Source organism: Aquila chrysaetos, chromosome W (assembly GCF_900496995.4).
Source record: "Aquila chrysaetos chrysaetos chromosome W, bAquChr1.4, whole genome shotgun sequence".
NCBI lineage: Eukaryota > Metazoa > Chordata > Aves > Accipitriformes > Accipitridae > Aquila > Aquila chrysaetos.
The window spans coordinates 4,266,577-4,293,208 of record NC_054457.1 but is presented as its reverse complement, the minus strand read 5'-3'; the positions used below and the strand labels follow the sequence as shown (position 1 = coordinate 4,293,208).

At 41.7% G+C, this 26,632-nt stretch overlaps 1 protein-coding gene across 4 annotated transcripts in view; it reads right to left on the bottom strand.

Annotated features, from left to right (window-relative positions):
• LOC121232788 (spindlin-Z) overlaps positions 1 to 26,632 on the bottom strand; it is a 99,591-nt gene that overhangs the window by 4,673 nt on the left and 68,286 nt on the right. For 3 of the 4 annotated variants that reach the window (XM_041121248.1, XM_041121250.1, XM_041121249.1), the window contains 3 exons: positions 13,565 to 13,613; positions 1,387 to 1,640; positions 166 to 399 (listed from right to left, as the gene is read on the bottom strand). In XM_041121248.1, the coding sequence (XP_040977182.1) occupies positions 166 to 399; positions 1,387 to 1,640; positions 13,565 to 13,613 (537 nt within the window). Of the gene's footprint in view, positions 1 to 165; positions 400 to 1,386; positions 1,641 to 13,564; positions 13,614 to 14,732; positions 14,754 to 26,632 lie in introns of those variants that run through there. The other variant, XM_041121251.1, reaches the window with a different exon arrangement.

The window sequence follows — 26,632 nt, the reverse complement described above, 5'->3', positions numbered from 1 at the left end:
ACCAATGATTCAAGTAAAATATTTCAGAAGTTAATACAGATGTATTTTCTGTTGTGCTGTAACCTTTGTTTGTTAACTCTCTTTTCCATACATAATCCATAAGCCAAACAATAATGCAAAGAGAGATGCTGCTTTCCAGAAGAAAAAAGTAACTGGCCTACTTACTGGAATCAGGCATAATGCGAAGGTCACCTTCTTTATAGTCATCTAAGAGTTGGTACATGTACAAGACAGGATCTTTCTCATAGGTAATATAAAACCATGTGTTCATAATAGGAGCTCGAGCCAAGACCATTCCCCTCCATTCATCTTTTGAGCCATCCTCTGTCTCAAACATATGTTCCACAGCTTTGCCAATCATTGTGTCTGCCAGGTGGGCATCGCTAATTCGAGATGAAGCTGAAATGGTAGCAGTTCATAAGTATGTCCATTCAAAAGTACAGAAATAAGTCTTTGTAAAAATAATCTTTATCCAGATTAATGAATAAATTTGTTTGAAAGTTAGTCAATTCACATACAAAACAAATACTGTTCATTCCAGAGAGTTGAAGACCAAAGAACTGCAGAACTTGAAGAATTATTTTAACATGTTAACACTCTTATCGACATTTTCCATCATTGTATACCCCCCCTCCCATTAATCAAACTATCATAATGCAAGGTAAAGGGAGACCAATATAGGCCACAGCAAAGAATAATGTCTGTATTTTAAATATTTGTATTGTGGGGGGAGGAGGGGAGGAAGAGAGGTTAAATCGCAGAGCAGCTGTATGAAGTTATTAATGAAGGTGTTCAGTTTGGTTCCCCCTAACCCCATTCTAGAGACAGCTACTGATCTCTTCGCAGTCAGGAAAAACAAGAACTTATTCCATTCAGAAATAAATAATTACTAAGGTAAACTTTGAACTTTACAGTTTGGAAAAACCTACAGTTTAACAATTCAGTGCTAATTATGAAAACCAATAAAGCCTTGTTACTAGTCAAGTTATTTCACTTAGAAAATGCTGTTTTCCCTCCATTTGGATTAAAACCTAGGGAAAGCAGATGAAAAAAACCCCAACCAAACACATAATTACTGTCAAACACACACAAGACAACATAGCCAGGACATTTCTCAGCTGGCTCAGAGTTTAAATTTTAATAGAAATATCTATGTTACATGTGTAAACTTCTTAGGGATCAGACTCTAAACAAGAAAAAATACAGAATTTACTGCATACCATTTAAAGACAAAAGACAAAGCTATGCTCTCTGGTATCATCAAATCTTTGTGAAATCAAGAAAAATTAAACAGAGCATTTAGATTATTTGCCATGTGATTAAAAGTAATTTAATAAAATTTAAATGTTCTGACAATATATGCGCATATAGGAAAAAACCTCTTACCAACTCTGTCTGGAAGGACTTCGAGTGCTGAAACTCTTTCATCTTTGTGCAGTTCTAGTCCATACACACAATCAAATCCATCATACTTTATAAGATAGAGAGAGGGATTTACAGGAACTTGATCAAGAACTGTGCCCTTCCATTGTGTTACAGGTCCGCTCCCTTCTTTCCAGCCATGCTGTATTCTGCAGCCTACAATGTTTCTTCGTGGCTGAGAAACAGGTTTGCTTGGTCCAACATTGTTTCTATGCTTTCTGTACACAGATACAAACATAACATTAAACAAGTACATACTCAAAATTCTACTCCGGACAAGAGCCGTATGCTTTAAGAAGGCAATATATTATTGCATATTACATTGTACTGGAAAAAGAAAAAAAAAACCACTGAAAAGCAGTGGAACACTTTCAACATTTTGTATAGGGTTGCTTTCATAATAGCAGTTTCTAAAACTAGTTTGCTTAAGCCAAAAGAACTATTTTAGCCATTACTACACTGAACATCAAAAGTAAAACTTGCTTGTTAAAACCCTAAATCAGGTCTCAAAGAGCAATGTTACCTAACAGTATTATACTTTTGCTACTTTGTTGCTCTCTGCAGAACAGTAAACATAATTCCCTTACCCCAGGAGGAAGAAGTCAGTGGAAACATTAGTGGTGATTGACTAAAATTCTTCAAAACATTTGTTTTCCCTAACCTGTGTTGTCACCTGAAGGAAATTTCACTTTCCTTTGCACTTACAGGTATCTTTGACTTCAAGTGTTTTTAAAGACACATGGTAGTGACAACATTCTTCTAACATTCCTTTTTAGTACAACACAAGAAAAATTATATGCAAAGGTCACAGCAATAAAAGGGATACTCTTTAAAGCAGATAATAAATTAAATATACTTTTTACCCTTCCTCAGTTTTTTAATCCAACTTGCATGGAAAGATTCCTTCTGGTGAATATCAGTTGCTCTGATAAACAGTCATGTAAGCTATTTGACAGTTTCAACCCACTAAAACAGTGTTACACAAGTTTTATTCTACTCAAAAAAAAAAAAAAAAAAAGTAACTGACTGTTAAAGAATTCTCAGTCATGGGTTTCTCTAGGTTTGCTTTATTAACAACTCAGAGTTGGGCCACCACCGCAGTGAATGGCAACCCACAAAATTTTCTCTCAATTTTATATACCCTTTAGGTAGTTCATTATCTCAGTCCAAAATCTTTGTAATTTTCCAGTTGATCTCGGTTCCCATGTCATTATCATTCATCATCATCTTATCTCATCAGTTCTTGTCTCATTCAGTCCAGTCATCATCCTGTGGTTTTCGAAGTCCGTCTTGGGTCAGTCATCTTCTCATCCCCTTTACCTTGAAGTTTCATACCTACGCAATTCTGAGAAAACCTCTCTGGTTGTTCTATTAACTATTTCACATTTATCTTTGTAAGCTCTACATATTTTAATCACTCCCCAGCTATGCACCTGTATCTTACTGATTTTTCTTTTGTTTGATCTGTCTCTACTGATTAGCTTGACTGGGTTTTAATCCGGTCCTGGATTGGGGCTATACAGGGGGGCAGGCTGAGAATGCTGTTCATGGCCTGTTGAGCAGCTCTGTTGCAATAATAACCTTAATTCATTCTATATTAATTTCTAACATTCTTATAGTCCTAAATTTCTAAAATCTTCTACACTGACAGTTGTGAATACAACATATGAAGAAACATATGAACATTATGACAGTACATCAGTGATAAATGTATATTTATCTTTATTTTAGCATGCTACAATATGCATATTAATTCCTAAAATGATATATAGAGGGTTGCCTGATTAAAATTCTCACAAATGTTAGCTAATTCCAAAATAAATTTCTGGATTAGTTACCAGTTATAGTACACTTCATTTAAATGGCAATAAAATATACACATCACTAGCATGCTTAAAAGCAACATCTAAAAAAAGAAAAATCAGTTGCAGAAAACAACATCCATCCTTAGATTAGTGACAGTGACCAAAGAGAAATGTCTCCAGGAACAATGAAAGCTCACAGAGCAGCCTATGTATGACAGAGATCCAAAAGACACAAATAGCAATCATATCAGTAAAGTCTCATAATTAGTCTTAAAGAATAATAAAAACAGTATATAAAACTAGTAATGCTGAAGATGTAATTATAACTCTATTAAAAACAAGACGTACAATTCCTTCAGCAACTTGTCCCACCTCCAGACTTTCATTCTCCATGAAAATCTTAGCAGAGTTCCAAAGTATCTTTTGTCAAATTTAACTTTTGTGATTATTTAACCTTATCAAGAAGATCAATCTGCATTCATAATCTGTGTTGTCAAAGTTAGGAGTATTATAGAAATGCTAACCTCTTCCAGTTAAGAGGCACTCCCTTTCAAAGATGGTTCTAATTTTCCACAGAAACTTGAAGACATGTTCAAATACTAGTTCATGCTCAAGTGTTACTTTTTTTTAATTATAATAGTCTCAGTAATATTTTATTATGAAGAAATGAGATGAGAGATCTGGTTCTTGGGCACAATGGAAATGAGTTTGTTTTGCATGCAATTAATTTATTTAGTTTTAATGAATCTTAATTCCATTTTAAGGCATCATCACAGAATAAAACCAACTGCTACTGAAGATAAAAAGTTGAAGTTGAAAAAGGTAAAATAATACTGTTCATGTTTAACCACACAGTAAGTTTTACTTTCTGCCTATAAAGCATAATCATAACATTTAAATTTGCACAATTAAGTGAAAAGCTTTTTAATTAAGTTCAAATTGGTAACTACCTTTTAAAATGCCTTGGAGAGAGCAAAAAGCATTATAAATGCAGTTACAAATCAAGCAGGAGCTAGGTATACTTGCAGTTCAAAATTTTCTTTGTCTGAAGGCTGTACTACTGGACTACACCTTGTCCTACTGCAACAGGCTCTGCTAAAAAGTTTGTCCCCATCATATAGGCCCCCTTTAAGTCCTGAAAGGCTGCAATAAGGTCTCCCTGGAGCCTTCTCTTCTCCAGGCTGAATAACCCAAACTCTCTCAGCCTTTCTTCATAGGAGAGGTGTTCCAGTCCTCTGACCATTTACATGGCCCTCCTCTGGACCCACTCCAACAGGTCCATGTCTTTCTTGCACTGGGGACTCCAGAGCTGCATGCAATACTCCAGGTGGTGTCTCATGAGAGTGAAGTAGAGGGAGGAGAATCACCTCCCTCGACCTGCTGGCCATGCTTCTTTTGATGCAGCCCAGGATTTGAACAGCTTTCTGGGCTGCAAGCACACATTGCCAGCTCATGACCAATTTTTCATCTACCAGTATCCCCAAGTCCTTCTCTCCAGGGCTGCTCCCAATCCATTCATCCCCCAGTCTGTACTGATATTGGGGATTGCCCTGACCCAGGTGCAGGACCTTGCACTTGGCCTTGTTGAACTTCATGAGGTTCACATGGGCCCACTTCTCAAACCTGTCAAGGTCCCTCTGGATGGCATCCCTTCCTTCAAGTGAATCAACTGCACCACTCAGCTTGGTGTCATCTGCAAACTTGCTGAGGGTGCACTCAATCCCACTATGTCGTTGATGAAGATATTGAACAGTACCGGTCTCAGTATGGACCCTTGAGGAACACCACTTGTTACTGGTTTCCACCTGGACATTGAGCCATTGACTTTGAATGCAGCCATTAGCCAATTCCTTATCCATCTAATAGTCAATCTGTCAAACCCATATCTCTCCAATTTAGAGGTAAGAATGTTGTGGGGGACCGTATCAAAGGCCTTACAGAAGTCCAGGTAGATGACATCAGTTGCTCTTCCCTTGTCCACTGATGCAGTCACTCCATAGTAGAAGGCCACTAGATTAGTCAGGCACGATTTGCCCTTGATCAAGCTATGTTAGCTGTCTCTAATCACCTCCCTGCCTTCCATATATTTCAACATGTCTTCCAGAAGGATCTGTTCCATGATCTTACCAGGCATGGAGGTGAGGCTGACTGGTCAGTAGTCCCCAGGGTCCTCCTTATTACCCTTTTTCAAAATAGGTGTGTAATAATGGCTACCAGTATACTTCCATATAAGATAAAAGTAACTTCCTCAAACCTCTTTTTATATCAATAGTATGTTGTTTCTGTGATAAGCAGAGTAACGCATATGTACATAACCTTTTGAGATGCTATAATAAGAAAAGCCAAAATGTTTCCCTTCTGTTTTATTAGAATTATCCTTAAAATTCGACAAAATTTTGTTTGTAAAGACTGGGATAATATTTCAATCACCTAGAGATTCAATATTTCAATTGCCCTACATATATAAAACACACAGAGCCAGGAAACCCAGATAACACCAAGTCCTAAAAATAGTTCTTGATGTATCAGTTATGCCCTCATTGTAAATGGCCCTTCAATTGCAATAAGTTTCACGTCCTCTTATTTCATAGAAATCATAGAATCATTTAAGTTGGAAAAGACCTTTAAGATCGAGTCCAAACGTAAACCTAACACTGCCAAGTCCACCACTAAACCATGTCCCTAAGCGCCACCTCTACACATCTTTTAAATACCTCCAGGAACGGTGACTCAACCACTTCCCTGGGCAGTCTGTTCCAGTGCTTGATAACCCTTTCGGTGAAGAAATTTTTCCTAATATCCAATCTAAACCTCCCCTGGCACAACTTGAGGCCATTTCCTCTCATCCTATCACTTATTACCTGGGAAAAGAGACCGACGCCCATTTCACTACAACCTCCTTTCAGGCAGTTGCAGAGGGTGATAAGGTCTCCCCTCAGTCTCCTTTTCCCCAGGCTAAACAACCCCAGTTCCCTCAGCTGCTCCTCATAAGACTTGTTCTCTAGACCCTTCACCAGCTTCATTGCTCTTCTCTGGACATGCTCCAGCAACTTAGTGTCTTTCTTGTAGTGAGGGGCCCAAAAGTGAACACAATACTCAAGGTGCAGTCTCACCAGTGCCGAGTACAAAGGGACAATCACTTCCCTAGTCCTGCTGGCCACACTATTTCTGATACAAGCCAGGATGCTATTGGCCTTCATGGCCACCTGGGCACACTGCCAGCTCATATTCAGCAGACTGTGGACCAACACCCCCAGGTCCTTTTCTGCCAGGCAGCTTTCCAGCCACTCTTCCCCAAGCCTGTAGAGTCACATGGGGTTGTTGTGACCCATGTGCAGGACCTGGCACTTAGGCACGATGGTGCGCTCTGTACAAACTTCCGCCACATTGGTCGTGAGCATTGGACTTCATCTGGATCTTTAGGTGATCGTGCATTGTCTGAGTCGTAATAAATCATCTCTAGCACGGCTAATTCCCTCAGGTATTGGATACCTCTCTCTCCATGGTGGTCCACTTGCTTAATTGACATATAATATCATCTTTAAAGGGGTACCTTTCCTTCACGCTTGACAGGAGTCACCTCCAGAGGCTGAGGACTTGTGTCCCTTTTCCAATTGCCTTGTCAATGCCACCTTCCCTGACAAGCGATCCCAGCTGCTTGGCTTCCCTACCTTCTAATTCCAGGCTACTAGCCCAATTGTCCCAGCGTCAGAGCAGCCAGGTGATAATGTGCTCACTTGGACAACGGCTGAAATCTTTTTGCACATCCCACAGCTCACTCAAGGATAGGGATCGGGTGATTACCTCTGGTTCTGCCTCTTCCTCCTGTTCCTGTGATGACCCTGGTTCATCTTCATCCTTCGCTAAGCGAACTGATTTTTTTGGGGTATATTTCTTCTTCTGTATGGGAGCAACTGATACTGATGCGGGGGTTGGAGTGGCTGCAGTGCCTGTCACCTTGTTGTTAGATCCAGAGACTTTCTCTTCCCCTTGAGGGTACTGAGTGGTGTTGAACAGGGCTCGATAGGCATGGCACAGGCCCCACCACATTGCAGTGAGTTGTGTCTCCCTGGAATTGTCGGGGTGACAGCATACTTTTTCCAAATGTTTTGCTAGCTTTTCAGGATTCTGCACTTGTTCAAGGGTGAAGTTCCAAAACACTGGAGGTGTTTTGCAACAGCGCCCTAGGCATTTGCCCATACTACCCCACACACCCTGCCACTCATAATTATCCAGCCTCGGGGCAGATCTCTGGGTGATCTTCTTAAATAGTTGTTTAACCTTAAACAAGACCTGAACCACATTCAGGAACGTGCTAGTTCCTAGCAATACGACCATGCTGGTCTCAACATCCCAAGGGTATTCAAATTTTCCAAAATTCTCAAATGCCATTGTAACTAGACTGGGGAAGAAAGGTGTCTCACCCATAGATTGGCACTCAGAGGAGGAAAGGTAAATGGTGTAATTATTAATACTTTCCCACAGAGGGCTCCCAAAGGATAGAGGTGACAATGCTGAGTGCAAATACCGGATTAGTCCCACGACCAATAATTTTATCATACCATAAGCCAGTGTTATACAATACATCAAAGCGAAAACCTTAATCCACCTCCCACAGATGATAAGCAGCAGCACAGGGACTACATACAGCAAGCGAGGTGATACATAACAGAACTCTAAAAACAAGCACCACAACTCTAAGAACTCATAAATCAACACAGTGACCAGCGACTCTTAGACCAATGTAATGAATGCATGTAACAAATTCGTTTTAACAAGCTCTGGTTAGGCTTGTCATTATCTCAACCCTTTGTGCTCCATGTTGGGCACCAAAATGGACTGTTGTGGTTTAACCCGAGCCAGCAACTAAGCAACACGCAGCTGCTCACTCACTTCCCCCCCACCCAGTGGGATGGGGGAGAATATCAGGAAAAGAAGTCAAACTCGTGGGTTGAGATAAGAATGGTTTAATAGAACAGAAAAGAAGAAACTAATAATGATAATGATAACACTAATAAAATGACAATAGTAATAATAAAAGGATTGGAATATACAAGTGATGCACAGTGCAATTGCTCACCACCCACCAACCAATGCCCAGTTAGTCCCCACGTGGCGATCCCCCCACCCCCCCCCCCCCCAGTTTATATACTAGACATGACATCACATGGTATGGAATACCCTGTTGGCCACTTTGGGTCAGCTGCCCTGGCTGTGTCCCCTCCCAACTTCTTGTGCCCCTCCAGCTTTCTCGCTGGCTGGGCTTGAGAAGCTGAAAAATCCTTGACTTGAGACTAAACATTACTTAGCAACAACTGAAAACATCAGTGCTATCAACATTCTTCTCATACCTAACTCAAAAACATAGCACTGTACCAGCTACTAGGAAGACAATTAACTCTGTCCCAGATGAAACCAGGACACCATGCAAACCCAATACATTCCACCCCTCGCCTCTGTGCATCACATTTAAGAATTATCATTAAAATTCACATTCATCACACAATCTTCACTCCCATCAACAAAAAATAATTCCCCCTGCAAAATCAAAACATCATCATCATCACAACACCAACAAAAAGTGGACAATTTACACATGATCCACCCCTCGTCCCTTCACCACAATTACAACATAAATTCCCCACAATCATTCCTTTCTTCACTTTCTAGCTGTGTTCAGTCCATGTTTTGCTCGTTAACGGTCCCAATTACTATCCTTATCTCGAATTCCTCATGCCCCACGTTGGGCACCAAAAAGGACTGTGGTGTGTTGACCCTGGCTGGATGCCAGGTGCCCACCAAAGCCGCTCTATCACTCCCCCTCCTCAACCGGACAGGGGACAGAAAATATAATGAAAGGCTCATTGGTTGACATAAGGACAGTTTAATAAAGCAAGAGCAAAGGTCGCACGTGAAAGCAAAGGAAAACAAAAGATTTTATTCTCTACTTCCCATCAGCAGGTGATGTCTGGCCACTTCTTGGGAAGCAGGGTCTCAGTACACTTAATGGTTGCTCCGGAAGACAAACATAAATAATGAATGCCCCCCACTTCCTCCTCCCTTTACTTAGCTTTTATAGCTGAGCTGATGTCATATGCTATGGAATATCTGTTTGGTTAGTTTAGGTCAGCTGTCCTGGCTATGTCCCCTCCCAAGATCTTGCCCTGCCCCAGCCTGCCATTGAGGGGGGGGCAAAAATGTTGGAGAGACAGCCTTGATGCTGTGCCAGCGCTGCTCAGCAGTAGCCAAAACACTGGTGTGTTATCAACACCTTTCTAGCTACCAATACAGAGCACAGCACTATGAGGGCTGCTACGGGGAGAATTAACTCCATCTCAGCCAGACCCAATACACCCTCTATCCCTTAAGTCACCGCATTCAGTCAGGTGGAGAGAGCATAGGGAGTCCTCCCTATCATGCATCCTATCTGCCTGACAGGTCTGTCGCAGGGAAGGTAGGGTGTGATTCCAGTAGTCTATGTCTCTCTCCAACTCCCTGATACTCCTCAATCTACTCAGTCCTCCCAGAGCTCTGTCACTAATCTCAAGAGTTCCTCTACCTGGGTGCACCTCCACAGGTGCAGTCACTACTGCCATCTGATACTGGCGTAAGAGTAGGCCATGCCCTGCAGCCTGACACCTGGGTAGCAGTGTGTTCCCCTCGGAGCTCTGTCTGGGAAGCTGCGTCAGTCGCGGCAGGTACAGAGTTTAGAGAAGACATAGCCTTCTGTCGCTGGATACCGTTTCTCCCTTGTCGAGCTGGCGGAGCTACAGCGCCCTTCCTGCATGCCGTTTCGTGCAAACTACCACGCCCTTACTGACGCACCACACTCTGTTGACTCGCCCTAGTCACTAGCGCTCCCTAGCGGCTTTTTGTATACGTGGGGGGGGGGGGCTTGGCCGCCATTGCTCCTGGCCCCGCCCAGGTCTTGTCAGCAGCTGTCGCAGGAGCTGCGGACTCCTGGCGGCTCCCCCGGTTCAGGAACCCCCCCGTACATTGTGCTAGAACGCTCAGCTGCGGATGGTGCCGGCACCGGAGCTGCTCACCTTGGCGACTGAGTATTTATCTTGAAGGCATTAAGCTGATAATTAAAATCTCGTTACATGAAAAAGTTTTATTAGCAGAACCAGATCATGCAAAGTTCAAAGAAATTTAGAAAATAGTACAAATGAAGCAGAGTAGGAATGGTCAGTACAATTTTTATATTTCGTGGTGCCATGTAGAAAAGTTATTAAAAATAGGGCCCAAATTAGAATTTTGATCTTACTACAGACTGTCACTAACAGGGGATCATATGATCAGAGAATTGTTATAAGCTATTTTTCCTCAATATTCAGACTTAAGACAGAAGTTTTAAAGTACTTTCTGTACTCCTTCAAAAGCCATCATTCAGTTGTGAAACTAATTTTCTTAGGATTACAAGTGTATTGAGTATACATTGCAGGGTTTTGTTAGCGGACACATTCACACACACATGACAACACCTGCAGGGGTGGCCTCTATGAGACTAAGTCAGGGGCTGCCCTGTGCCAGACACAGCTGGTTCCAGCTGGCTTGGCAATGGCCCCACTGCAGGCCAAAGTTGAGCCAATCAGTGAAGTTGGTGGTGTCTTTGTGAAAACATATTTAAGAAAGGGCAAAAAACCACTGGACAGGCAGAGGAGGGGGAAAAAAAAAGTGAAAAAAAAAAAAGTGTGAGAAACAGCAGAGGGAACACCAAGTTCAGAAAAGGAGGTATTCCATGGTGCTAGAGCTGATATCCACACTGCAGCCTTTGTAGGACCCATGCTGGAGCAGTTAGATATTTCCTGAATTAACTGTGGTCCATGGAGAACCCACGGAGAACCCATGCCAGAGCAGGGTTTTCCTGACAGGACTGTCTCCCCTGGAAGAGCCCATGCTGGAGCAGATTTTCCTGACAGGAACTGTGGCCTGTAGAGAACCCATGCCAGAGCAGGGGGAAAGTAAGTACAAGAGGGAAGGAGCAGCAGAGAGCAACCGTTATGTACAGACTGTAAACTCCCTTACCCGATTTCCCCCCTCTGTAGTAGAGGAGTCTGGAGTGAAGGAGTGAAGTTGAGCATGGGAAAGGGGGGAGGGAAAGGTGTTGTTTTAATGTTTGTCTTCCTGTTTCTTACCACCTGATTCTATTTTATTTGGCAATACATTAATTCTCCCCAAGTCAAGCCTGTTTTGCCTGTGACAGTAACTGGTAAGCAATCTCCCTGTCTTTGTCTTGACCCATGAGCTTTCTCATCCTATTTTCTCCCCCTGCCCCACTGAGGATGGGGAGTGAGTGGGTGGGTGGGAGTTTGGCCCATAGCCAAGTATAACCCACCACAAGAAGTTAGTTTAAAGAGTGATCAGAAATTCACAAGGGATAAGTACAGTGGTAGTTATACTGCAGATACAACCTCCACCTCAAAGTCCTTGAACTGCCAACTGAGAAACCTGGAGAGCATAAGGAAGATTTTATACTTACACTGTTTTGTGCTCTCTTTCCTTATGCACCAATGGTGGAAAGGATGAGAGCCAAGAGACTACTGACTGATCTGACACAAATAGGGTCAGCTTCATATTCACAGAGATCATCACTACCCATTGACACTGACAGAGCACTCAGAAGAACTGCCCTTTTGCAGCTGACCTATAACCATGGGACCCCCTTCCAAAAGGGTCAACAGTTAACTACCATTTTAGTTAAGAAGAGTTCAGAAGACTAATCCACACAGCTCACTTTATCACTTCCTCAGTTACTGGACCATGACCTGTTCCATCCTGTTGGCTCTTCCCTCCCCCATGAACTTCTGAACCTAGTTTATAATCTCCCCTATGGCCTTCAAGTGCCAGTAGACTTGTTCCTCTTTTTCTTTAAATGAGGAATGAAAAAGTCATCGTAACTAAATCAATGACAAGGTATGCATTACTAATTCATGGTCTGCTGTAACAGCTCATAGTATTATCAGCATACATTTTTAAATAGTGATTCATATCCCACTTGTTTATAGTAAACATGTCTACAGCACTACTTACTGTTCATTTCAAAAACATAAGCAAGGAATATCAAATAAAAAACAACTCTATACTAGTCTCTGTCATTCTCAGAGAAGTCAGTGAGCAACACACAAAGTCATCTTGGTTTGGTACAAAATAAAACCTTTACCAAACAATTCTTAAACAATTAAACTAGGCTAAATTAACATAAAACTCAGTTGGGTGCTTAAGTTAAATGCCTCAAAATCATGTGACTTAGGATCATGACTTAATATGCCCCATAAAAACCTTTATGCTAAAAAATATACAACCTATTTAGGTATTTAAATAAGTGTATATCAACACAACAATAAAGACAAATCTAGCCACCCTCAAGTACAAAAGGCAACCCACCTCTGATAGTCTTCCCATCATACACTCCTTTCTCTGAGCGGTTGAAAAAGAACAAGAGAAATTAAATTTTAACTCTACCTGTCTCTAGACAAATAAATGTTTATCTTTGCCTTGTAAGGAGATAGACAAGACTGAATAGTGAAGAGTTGGTGGAAGGAATTAGAGTAGTTTTACATCAGTTGTTGTGTCTGGGAAACAGTTAATACTAATTCGAATGTTAATCACCAAAGATATTTCTGCCAGACAAATTGCTTTGGATTGATGCATGTTGTATATCACCACTATAGGACTTCATACTCAAAATATAACTAGTAGCATTTTAATAAATTTCACCTTTCCCCAGCTTATTTTAGAGTTCACCTACCAGAGATGCAGCCAGATGCAACATCTAGCTGTTAGACACTAAGGTCGATCATGTCTAAGCTATTACCGCTATCATCTCACATTTACTCATAGCAGCATTTAGCTGCTACTATTTTAAAATGTAGTAGAAAGAATAATACATGCCATGAATGTATAAGATAAGCAAGTATCCTTCACACAAATAGCAGCTGCCTTATAAAAGTACTTCAGTATGTTCTTTATTTTTTAAAAAAAGGTGAAAAATCCTTTTCAAAAACTGAAGCTGTAATGAATCCTAGAATACACGTGCCCAATTTCCGGCTTGCAACCTCTTGTCTCTCAGTTATAGAGTAAATTACAGAACTGTATTGACAGGATAATTTCTCTCAGAGTAACATTCAAAATGATGTTTAGAACTCTACCAATGGTGCATTCTTTCCCACTGTCCTCCCAAAAGAATTAAAGTCTGACTCTACACACATACACTGTCTGAATACTACTCCACATGATTTTCAAGAGCAAAATGACTGGAACAATATAGATACATTTCTAGAACAGTACTTCCAGTTACTGAGAACTATATTTTAGGAAAGATATTAGCAACTTACTTGTGGGAAGTTCTTTTCTTCATCATGCTTGCAGAGACTCCTGCATGACCTACAATATAAATGATGGAATTATTGAACAATGCCAAAAAGGTATCTTACAGAAAAGTTCTCTTTTTCAAGTAAAAAAATTTAAACACTTCATGTTGTGATTGATCGATGAGCTCCTACAATGGAAGTAGGCTCTGAGGAGACAGACAAGGACTACATACTCACGAAGCTAAGTGAAGAAGTAGGGAGTGACTGATGACAACTGTCACAAAAAGCTGAACTTAACACAAAGGAGACGGGAAGTAGTCTTTGTTCTAGATAAATGGCTACAACAGTTGAGGGCTTGAGCTGATAATAATAATAAGCAGCAAATGCATATCTTCCTGAGTCAGCGAGGCCAGAATGGGTGGGTATATATGTGGCTCAGCCAAACTGAGTATAAAAACTCAGTATAGAGCCAAACCCAAGTATAAAGTATAGCATATACCATATAAAAACTGTACAACTAACAGAAAGAACTTTGAAGAGAGCAACAGGCTTGAGCTGGTTTCAGCCCACATATTCCTTCCCAACGACTGGGGATGCCCAGCATCATAATGGAGATCAGTAATGAGAATCACATTTGTATTGTGATTTGACTGTATATTGCAACTGCTATACTCTGCTAAATGTAACTTGTAATTGTACTGTGCTTTAAGTAAATTGCTGTATCATTCTGCTAAATCAAAGTCCCATGTAATGTCAAATAACTTCAAAAAACTAAAGTTGGTATTAAACATTAAACCCTCTACATATGGAATATCTAAAAGAACCCAGTCAGAGTGTGTTGGACACATGTATGTTATCAATAAAAAAACCCCTCATGTATCTGTAGAAACATGTTCAGAATTTCATCTATGGATGTTTAAATTCATACCTACAGAGAAATATTTAACTGAGGTTTCTCTACAGATCCAAACAAATTCTTTAACATTATGTGCATGTTCCAAGCATAGCTTTGGCATATGTATTTTGAAAATTAATTTTCATAATAGCAGTAGTGTCACACAAGAGTTACACCCTGAAAGTGCAATTAACCTTAAAAGTTTTCATAAATATTTTAATCTTTGGATTTTCAGATGGAGAAATAAAGACATATATCAAGTGACAGAAATGGCAGAATTAAAATCAGACTACATACATCTTGTTTCCAACACTCAAGCTTGTACTGAATCCATGGAAAGACGCATCTCCAGTTTTAACAACAGCTGGATTTTTAAGTTTTCAAAAATGAGGCCCTCTATGCGAATAGCTACAGTAAAGATCCTATTTGCAATTTTTTACTATTAAAAGACCAAGTAAAGAGAACTTACCTTTGAACATGTTTATAAGAACTATCAGCTAGAAATTAAAATAAAAGATATCACAAAATGTCTGAATAGAAACCCCAAAGACTTTGAGACTTGACTGCAACCACTAAACAAGCATTCTCATATCATTAGCCACCCCTTAGTTATATGAGGAAAAAAAGTTTAAAAACATACTTAAAAGAAAGAAATCCGTTCTCACAAAGTAAAAGAACATGAACACACAGATTTAATTTTTTCCATTACTGGTTGATGAGACAAAGTAAGATTTAACTAAATCAGCTCAAGTAGTTAAAACGCTATAGAAAAAACACCCACATATTCAGCAGGGTGGTTCAGCACAAAATTTGTTTTCTGTCCTCTGCTTAGAGACTCTGAATCTTATACAGTGCAACGCATTTAGCCTTCCAAAACAAAAGGAATTCTACAGGTACACAGAAGGAAGATCTATTACAGAAGCTGCAAAAACCACAAAGGAGAAGCTATGCACGCTACTCAGAATGAGCCCTGTTCAGTAACTGCTCACCTTTGGCACCTCTTATTTTTGATAGGACTCAAGCTCTACAGCCAGGTGTCTTTTCTCTCAAATTCACTTCTGTCCAAAATTTCTCGGCTATCCATACACAATCTCCATGCATGAAATGACATGTACCAAACTAACAAATATTTACAACAACACTGAACTAAGAATTTGAGAGAATACCCTTTTTTGCTATCAGGTGAAAATGAGCTTGACAGTACCTGACTGATTTCAAGAACTTCCTTGCTCATGTATCTAGCTCTAAACAAAAGCCAACTAAGCAAACTGAGTAAAGCTCAGTTTCTTGTGTTGGTAGCTTAAGGTAGTGCACAGTTTAATGCAAAGTTATGGCACTGTATTGGGTTTGTGTGGCAAGGATTTGGTAGCAGGGGGGTTACAGGGGTGTCTTCTGTGAGAAGCTGCTAGAAGCTTCCCCTATGTCTGACAGAGCCAATACCAGCTGGCTCTAAGACAGACCTGCCGCCGGCCAAGGCTAAGCCAATCAGCAATAGTGGTAGCGCCTCTGTGATAACATATTTAAGAAGGGAAAAAAAAGTTGCTGCGGCACAGAAACTGCAGTCGGAGAGAGGAGTAAGAACGTGTAAGAAACAACCCTGCAGACACCAAGGTCAGTGAAGAAGGAGGGGGAGGAGGTGCTCCAGGCACCAGAGCAGAGATTCCCCTGCAGTCCATGGTGAAGACCATGGTGAGGCAGGCTGTCCCCCTGCAGCCCATGGAGGTCCACGGTGGAGCAGATATCCACCTGCAGCCTGTGGAGACCCCATGCCGGAGCAGGTGGATGCCCGAAGGAGGCTGTGACCCCATGGGAAGCCTGCACTGGAGCAGGCTCCTGGCAGGACCTGCGGACCTGCAGAGAGAGGAGCCCACACTGGAGCAGTGTGCTCCTGGCAGGACTTGTGATCCTGCGGGGGAGCCGTGCTGGAGCAGTGTGCTCCTGAAGGACTGCATGCCGTGGAAGGAACCCACACTGGAGCAGTTTGTGAAGAACTGCAGCCTGTGGGAAGGACCCCATGCTGGAGCAGGGGAAGAGTGTGAGGAGTCCTGCCCCTGAAGAGGATGAAGCAGCAGAGATAATGTGTGATGAACTGATCGTAACCCCCATTCCCCATCCCCCTGCGCTGCTGGGGGAGGTAGGTAGAGAATTAGGGAGCGTCGTGGTTTCAGCCCAGCCGGTAACAAAGCACCAGACAGCCACTCCCTCACTCGCTCACTTCTCCCCCCTCGGCAATGGTGGGATGAGGAGAAAATATAAAGAAAGGCTCATGGGTCAAGACAAGGACTGGGAGGGATCGCTCACCACTTATGGTCACGGGCAAAAGACAGGCTCAACTTGGGGAAGAAACAAAATCAATTTAATTTACTACAAATCAAATCAAAACAAGGATATTAGGAAGTAAAACCAAACCTTAGAACACCTTCCCCCCACTCCTCCCTCATTCCCAGCTCAACTCCACTCCCGGTTCTCTCTCCCTCCTCCCCCCGGCGGCACAGAGAAACAGGGGATGGGGGTTGGGGTCAGCTCACCACACCTTGTCTCTGCTGCTCCTTCCTCCTCAGGGGGAGGACTCCTCACTAGTCCCCTGCTCCACCGTGGGGTCCCTCCCACGGGAGACAGTCCTCCACGAACTTCTCCAATGTGAGTCCTTTCCACGGGCTGCAGTTCTTCACAAACTTCCCTGGCATGGGTCCTTTCTGCGGGCCGATCTTCAGTCACAAACTGCTCCAGCACAGGCTTTCCCATGGAGTCACGGCCATCTTCGGGGGCATCCGACTGCTCTGGCGTGGGCTCTTCCATGGCCTGCAAGTGGGCATCTGCTCCACCGCTCACCTCCATGGGCTGCAGGGGGACAGCCTGCTGTCTCACCACAGGCTGCAGGGGCATCAACCTCCTCAGGCACCCCTCCTCCCCCTCCTTCTTCACTGACCTCGGTGTCTGCATAGGTGTTCCTCTCACGTTCCAATCCCACCACTCACTGCAGGTTCCCCTTCTTAAATATGTTATCCCAGAGGTGCTACCACCATCACTGATTGGGTCGGCCTTGGCCAGAGGTGGGTCTGACTTGGAGCTGGGGGAGCTTCTAGCACCTTCTCACAGGAGCCACCCCTGTGGCCCCTGCCCCGCTACCAAAAAACCCGCGCCACACAAACCCATAACATTTGTATAAACAATGCATGCCTTCCTAACAACTGTGCCCCTGAAGAAGAACTAAAAGACTGATAAGAAGGGAACATCCTACCCCAGGAGGCACTGAAAGTTGAATAATTGCTAATAGGCATGAAGTCAGCAAAGATCTTTGGTAATTGGGGGAAAGGTAAAGGCAGCAGGGGGAGATCACAACCACCGACTCAATTCAAGACCAGAAAGACTTACCCCCCCACTCTCCTTGAGCATGCACTGTAGAATAAAAAAACACTGTACCTTTAATTCGAAGCGGGGAAAACTTTAGCCCGATAGAAACTGTGGTAGATAAGCGACTACCAGTAACAGTTTTGGGGAAGAGCTTTGGAAACTGAATATGTAAAACTAAACTGTATAAATTGCTTACCCGTTTAGGTATAAGGGGTGCCAGCTTTGTGGATTACCACCTAGCCCCCATCTTTGCGCAAACATGAATTGGAATAAAATACCTCTGCTCTGTGTGTACATTGGCGTCTCGCACACCAGGTAAACAACCCCACTTTTGGGACAACACTCTGGCTGCAGTTTCTGTTGCGCAGCAACTTTTCCCCTTCTTAAATATGTTATCACAGAGGCACTACCACTGTCGCTGATTGGCTTGGCCTTGGCCAGCAGTGGGACCATCTTGGAGCCGGCTGGCATTGGCTCGATCGGACATAGGGGAAGCTTCCAGCAGCTTCTCACAGAAGCCACCCCTGTAGCCCTCCAGCTACCAAAACCTTGCCATGCAAACCCAATACAAACACATCTCAGCTTAAACTGTGTAGCACTTCACATCCTCCGAAATTGTAACAGGAGTTCACTGAACAGTGAATATTTCCCCTATAGGAGCTGTAAATAGGGAGATGGAACAACATGGAATCCTTATATTTAACATCTTTTAGTTTTATCCTTGCAGAGTAAGGCCAAAACCAAAATTACCCAATGAATTACCCAATGTGCCTGCCTGAATCTATCTTTATTCATGCAAAGTACACCAGCAATATAGCTTTTCCAATGTAAATGAAAAAAACACAAGAACTCTACAAACTACTTGTATGATCCAAGTTCAATAGCATCCAGATGTTTGGAATTGTATCTAAACTTCAAAGGCGGCGGGGGGGTGTTTTAAGATGTCAACAGTACTACTATATTTCTCACTCTGGAAAGCATTTTCATTACTACTAAAGCAGTACGCTGATAGCATATGTCCATACATTTCATGTGGTTTGTTCAAACTTTTATGGTTTTAATATTTTGTACCTTCTATGAAAACTGGTTTGCTGCTAGATGACTGTATAAGTGAGATTTGATAAATGATCATATATTAACATTATGGTTGAAACAATAGACAAAGGGTAGCCGGGGAGATAATTACAAAAGCGTAGTCAAGTGATTAACTAGTAATTATTCATAAGTTTTGCAGTTCTTTGCTCTTATGACTAGATGTTCCTGTACGCTTGTCATGGTTTAACCCCAGCCAGCAACTAAGCACCACGCAGCCGCTCACTCACTCCCTCCCCCACCCAGTGGGATGGGGGAGGAAATCGGGAAAAAGAAGCAAAACCCACGGGTTGAGATAAGAACAGTTTAATAGAACAGAAAAGAAGAAACGAATAATGATAATGATAACACTAATAAAATGACAACAGCAATAATGAAAGGATTGGAATGTACAAATGATGCGCAGTGCAATTGCTCACCACCCGCCGACCGGCACCCAGCTAGTCCCCCAGCGGCGATTCCCCGCCCCCACTTCCCAGTTCCTATACTGGATGGGACGTCACATGGTATGGAATACCCTGTTGGCCAGTTTGGGTCAGCTGCCCTGGCTGTGTCCCCTCCCAACTTCTTGTGCCCCTCCAGCTTTCTCGCTGGCTGGGCAGGAGAAGCTGAAAAATCCTTTACATTAGACTAAACATTACTTAGCAACAACTGAAAACATCAGTGTTATCAACATTCTTCACATACTGAACTCAAAACATAGCACTGTACCAGCTACTAGGAAGACAGTTAACTCTATCCCAGCTGAAACTAGGACAACGCTAGATGAGAACAATGTTGAAACTGACCACATGTGATTGAAGCTGCATTAAGCTTCAAGATCAAAGAACAAGGACAAGAAGAAAGACTTCAAGGACAGCCAACAAGAACTTCAAATGGGTCAGTGGTCTCAAAAGCAGCCCTTCGACTCAAATGGATCCTTCATTGCGCATGATCGGATGTAGGCAGTACTGTGATAATCAGTTACAATCATTTTTATGTATATGTATACTAATCTGATTAATATGCAATTAGTTATTCTATATAACCTGTTAGTGCTAAAGCTGTGGTATGCACGCTAGGTGGAACTATCCCCCGTGCATCCAGCGCTGCAATAAAGAATGCCTGCTTTCTAAAACTCCAAAACGAGTCTTAGAGAGTTTCTTCAACCGGCTTTTCGGTATCATTTTGGCGACCCAGATGGGACGAGGCTTCTGAGACTCAACGGACGTGGGATCGCAGGACCTCCAGCTGGCACCGAGATTTCTCGGGGAGACCCTTGATCCCCGTTCCCCAGGCTCACAAGCCAAGGCCACTGGTAAGATTTTATTTAAAGGCATTCTTTTGATTAACCTGGTTCTGGTATTCTGGTCTGGTACTCTTACCTGTAAGCCTGACTAAGAGAAGTCAGCAAGGAAGAGATGTAAAAGGATCCTTAAAAGTCTGGTATTCTGGTAGAAGTACTTCGCTGATAAAGGGTATTCGTCTTGCTGGTTGAAGGCAGAGATACCCATTTGGTTTGGTCTCGGTACTTTGATTAAGGCTTTGGGATTTGACTATTGATTTTGCATATGACCTTTTGATCTCTGATTGATTCTGTTTGGTATTTTGACTTAGGCTCTGATATTTGACTTTCTGGTTTTTTGATTTTTGTATATTGAAGGTGTTGATAATGGGAACAGGACAGTCAAGTGAACTCCCTAAAAAAATCACCTCTGGGGTGTATTTTGAAGCACTGGAAACAGCTGGGGGGTGTGTCGGGTAGTAACATGCAGAGAGAAGATTTGATTAAATATTGTAATCATTGGTGGCCTCTGTTACTGATTTGTCATTGATTTGTTATTAGTTAGAATTAATCATATTTAGTTTTAATATTTTAGCAAAATCATATGTATGTTGTATTTTATATATTTAACCACCAACCAGTGTCTGCTGTAAAATCCCCTGTATAGCCCCGTATCAAGGCCGGAGAAATTGGCTAAAATCATCTAGTAGGAACATTTAGAACTTAGATAAGATAAAGAAATACCTGACAACGGGGTGGTGTAAGAGTTGTCAGTACGTTACCTGACAACGGCCTGTTTGGAACGCAGCGGCCGATCCCCAAGGATAGAATGTGCGGTACAAGGCTCCTGGAAGGTACCTGGCTAGAGCCGTTAGAGATAACCGCATAGCTACTGTCAAAAAGGATGGATTGCAACCGTTGCCATAACATCGATGAAGAAATCATAAACTCTAGACGAACTTTGCTTCATTATAATACCAAAACACACCTCCTGGTCAAAAGCTACCCGCCTCCAAGACTTACCATGCCTCGGAGAAACCTTCACTGCGCCTGCGTAAAGGACATTTACATATGCTAATGATTTCCCGGAAGTTTAATGAATATGTATAACTTTTCTTGGAAATCTAATGAATATGTATCAATAAGTCTTTATATAAAGTGTATTGTTTTGGTGACAGGTGTGTGTGGTTCGTGAGAGGACTCGCCCGCGCACCCGGCCGTCAATAAAGAAGTGTCTGCTTATCTACACTAAATTGGTGTTGATAAGTTCTTCATTCCGAGCTTTTCGGTAACAGTTTTTGGCGACCCAGATGGGACCTCGCTGAGAGAGACCGGAGGAGTCGGGGACCCGATCGGTTCCTGCCGGCACCGAGGATTTCTCGGGGATACCCATCGATCCCCGATCCATAAGGCTCTTTGCGACGTCCCCTGGATTTTGGTAAGACACTTCTTTTAAATATTAAGGATAGTGGGTTAGAGTCCCACCGGTATTGTTTGGGGTTAGAGTCCCCCCGAGTGGGTTAGAGTCCCACCGGTATCGTCTGCCTGTCAGACACGGCAAAAGCTGCGCAAGGTTGGACAAAAGGATCCTGAAGGAAGTGGAAGCCTAGGCGTCTGCCCGTAAGACATAAGCGAAAGCTATTGCTGGGTTGGACAATTTGGGAGTGGGTTAGAGTCCCACAACTTTTGAAGATTCTGGGTTAGAGTCCCAGCTTCAAAAGCATTTTGGAAATTTTGGGTTTGAGTCCCAAATTCTAAAAAAAAAAAACCAAAAAAACCCCCCCAAAAAACCAAAAAGAAAGAAAGAAAAAAAAAAAGGGGAAAAAAAAAAAGTGAGATATATTGTGTACTTGGAAGTATCGTGAGTGTTGTAAGTGTGGGATGTGCAATTGAGCATGAAGTGAGTCTTGGCAACGATTGTAGTGTCTCTTATTGAGGTTGGAAGTTATAAAGTGTGAATATATTTGCTGGCTAATAATTTTGCCAGGGGATATTGGTTATGACTCTTGCTTAGGGAAGTCGGCTTTGTCTGTGCCCTGGGCAAGTAGGTGGACTCCATTACCTGGCAACAATTGTTATTTGTATTTATTTAATATTTGGTGTTTGATATATTTATTTGGTATTTGAAACTTTGTATTTGATACTTGGCATTTGATATTTGGTATTTAACATCTGATAATTGATTATTGATTTTTGATATTTGTTATATATTTAATAGATATTTGGTATTGGGTATAAAGATAATGGCATTTGCCAAATTATTTAAGAGTAAGAGTATGGGAAATTTGTCCACTGATGGAAAGATACCGAAAACATCTCTGTTGAGATGTTTGTTGGCACATTGGGGTGAATTGCATGACGATTTACGTAAAAATCAAATGACTGAATATTGTAATCATTGGTGGCCTCTGTATACATTGGAGGATCAGGAAAGGTGGCCCGTGAATGGGACCCTGAATTATAACACCATTCTGCAGTTAATGTTGTTTTGTAGAAGAGAAGGGAAATGGAGTGAAGTACCTTATGTGGATTTATTCTTTTACTTAAGGCAGAGACGAGATTGGCAAAATGAGTGCAAGCTAGTTAGTAGGGACAATTTGGTAATGGCTATAACTTTTGATAATAAGAAAGAGAAGAAATGTTGTCTGGCATGTGATATTGCCCCCAAAGAGGATGAAGGGCCAGAGTTGGATATATCCCCTCCCAGGAGAGGAAGGAATTGGGGGTGAGAACATAGGGAACAGATGGAAGAACCAGAAAGCAATGGAATAGAGGATGCAGGGGAAGGACCATCTGAAGTTGTGATTCATACCCCCATTTCTCGAAGGACCTGACAGCAGGCACAAACAATAGCTCCCTTGAGGCAGGGAGTTGGTAACGATGGACCAGTGTATGTAAAAGTGCCCTTTTTGGTTGTGGACTTGATGGCTTGGAAGCAGGCAGCTGGAGTATATCGAGAAGATCTTGAGAGAGTTGGCAGAGTAGTGGATACTATAATTAGAAGGCAGAATCCAGACTGGAGTGATTTACAGGTGATCTTGGATAATTTGTTGGATGATACAGAAAAGCAGATGGTACTAAAAACTGACAAAGCACAGGCAGAAGTAGCAGTATTAAGTGGGACAGTAAGTGGAACATTAAAACAGAATTTTCTGTCTGGGGATCCGCAGTGGGATCCAAACAACGTGGAACATAGAGAAAGGCTGAGTCGGTATCAGAAATAGATTTTATATGGAGTTAAACATGCTATGCCTAAATCTTTGAATTGGTCTAAATTATATGAGGTGAGGCAAGATAAGAATGAATCTCCCTTAGCGTTTCTGGAAAGATTGAAGGAAGCTGCCAGAAAATATACTGATTTAAGAGTAGAAACAGAGGCGGCTCAGATACAGTTGGCTTTGATTTTTATGGGACAGTCGGCACCAGACATAAGAAAGAAACTTCAGAAGCTGGAGGGAGAGGATTTAAGGAGCTTGAATAAAATGTTAGAGGCAGCATGGAAAGTATATAATAACAGGGAAAAAGAGGAAAGGAAAATCAGAGAAAATAGATTACTGGCCGTAATGACAGGAACAGCAGACAGAGGACGAAGTAGAGGAAGAGGACGAGGTGACAGTGGACGGAGAGGATTTATAAATTTTAGCAATCGGAATTTTAACACCCCCTTAGGAGTGAATCAGTGTGCTTTGTGTCGGGAGGAAGGACATTGGAGAAAAGATTGTCCTAAAAATGTGCAGTGCTCAGGAGGAAATATTCGGAAAGAGGTAGCCAGAATGATGGTTTTGAATGAATGAAGAGGACCAGAGGGGAACCCAGCTGAGCCTCTGGTTATAATTAAGCTGGGAGAAAAAGAAGTTAAATTTCTAGTGGATACAGGAACGACATTTTCGGTATTAAATACTTGTAAAGGAAAAATTGGAACAAAACCAGCAAACATAGTAGGAGCAACAGGGAAAGAAGAACACAGACCATTCCTGCAACCTCTGGATTTGAAATTTGGAAATAAAATAATTACACATGAATTTTTGTATGTACCAGAATGCCCGATACCCTTGTTAGGAAGGGATTTGTTATCTAAATTAAATGCACAAATTGTTTTTGAGGAAGGAGAACTCTTTTTGAAGATACCTGAGTCAAAAACAGGAGAAATCCTAATGATACAAGAAAAAGTGGAGGAGCAGGAAATTCCACCAGAAGTGGATTTTGCAGTGATCCCTACAGTGTGGGAAACAGATATTCCTGGTAAATCAAAATTAACAGCACCTGTAAAAAAAGAGATCAAAAAAAAAAAGATGCAAGAACAGTAAAAATTAAACAATACCCAATTAAACCAGAAGTTAAACAAGAGTTAAAGAAATTGATTGACAAATTTTTGAAGTATAAAATTTTGGAGGAATGTGAATCTGAATATAATACTCCTATTTTACCAGTTAGAAAACCCTCGGGAGAATACAGGTTAGTGCAAAATTTGAGAGCAGTGAATCAAATAGCCAAAGACATATATCCTGTGGTTGCAAATCCTTATACATTGTTAACAGCGTTAAAGGAGACTCATCAGTAGTTTACAGTGCTTGATTTAAAAAATGCTTTCTTTTGCATACCCTTGGAGAAAGAAAGCAGAAAGTTGTTTGCTTTCGAATGGGAAAATCCACAAACTAGGCGAAAGATGTAGCTGACATGGACAAGACTACCCCAAGGATTTAAAAATAGCCTGACAATTTTTGGAAACCAGCTGGCAAAAGAGCTTGAAATCTGGAAACAGGACAAACCAAGGCCTGAACATTTACTTCTACAACATGTGGATGACATATTGATTGCTACAGAAGAAAGATCTACCTGCATACAGGTAACCATTGATGTCTTGAATTTTCTGGGACTAAATGGGTACAAGGTATCCAGGAAGAAAGCTCAAATAGCATGTCAGACTGTGATATATCTGGGCTTTGAGATTTCGAAAGGGCAGAGACAATTGGGAAAAGATCACAAAGAAACCATCTGTAGTATACCTGAGCCGAAAAATATCCATGAACTTAGAGCGTTCTTGGGAATGGCAGGGTGGTGTCGTCTTTGGATCATGAACTACGGTCTAATAGCTAAACCGTTATATGAGGCCCAAAAGAACTCTTCCTTTGTGTGGGGTCCAAAACAGCAAAGGGCCTTTACAAAGTTAAAACGCGCTTTAATGTTAACACCTGCTTTAGGCCTCCCTGATTTAACTAAAGGTTTTCAGCTGTTCATTCATGAAAGACAACACCTGGCACTTGGTGTGTTAACCCAGAAGATGGGGAGCTGGAAATGACCAGTTGGCTACTTCTCCAAACGACTGGACACAGTGAGTAAAGGGTGGCCAAATTGTCTTAGAGCAGTGGCTGCAACGGTGATGATCATACAAGAAGCTCGGAAATTGACTTTGGGAAAAACAATAACAGTCTATGTCCCACACATGGTGAAAACTGTTCTAGAACAAAAGAGGGGACACTGGCTATCTCCGAGCAGAATGATGAAGTACCAAGTAATATTAACAAGATGATGTAATTTTAAAAGCAACTAACCTGGCAAATCCAGCTGTGTTTTTAAGTTCCATACAGGAAGAAAGACATTTGGAACATGATTGCCTGGCTGCTATTGAGTATGTTTATTCCAGTCGTGAAGATTTGAAGGATGTACCATTGGAGCGACCGGACTGGGAACTGTATACAGATGGTAGCAGCTTTATAAAACAAGGAGTTCGATACGCTGGATATGCGGTAACAACAGATACCACAGTTATAAAAGCAGAAGCATTGCCAAGTACCACCTCAGCTCAGAAAGCGGAACTTATTGCTTTGATTCAAGCTTTAGAACTAAGCGAGGAAAAGAAAATAAATATTTAGACAGATTCAAAGTATGCTTTTGGAGTGATACATGTCCATGCAGCATTGTGGAAAGAAAGAGGATTATTGTCCTCCCAGGGATCAAATATTAAACACCAAGATGAAATTTTACAATTATTACAAGCAGTTCAGAAACCAGATCAGGTAACAATCATACACTGTAAAGCACATCAAATTAGAAACACAAAGGAAATCACTGGAAATAATTTAGCCGACCAAACGGCAAGAAAGGTAACAAAAGAACAAGTATTGCAAATAGCATTAATTCCCTCCAAAACAGTAACTCTCCCTAGGGAAAAACGAAAATACTCAGAGGAGGATGATAAGCTAGGTCAATTATTAAATGCTAAGAAAAACCTAGCCGGATGGTAGGTAACACCTAAAGGACAGGTAGTAGTTCCACCCTTTTTGATGAGAGAAATAATTCAAACAAAGCATCAGGAGTGTCACTGGAGAGCAGAGGCCTTAGTAACTTCCTTACAAAAACAAGTGGTATCACTCAGAATGTTAGGAATAGCTAAAATAATAACTGCAAAATGTGAAGTATGTTTAAAAAATAATCCAATAATCAGGAAAAAGGTTCAAATGGGTCGAATAAAATCTGGTACAGAGCC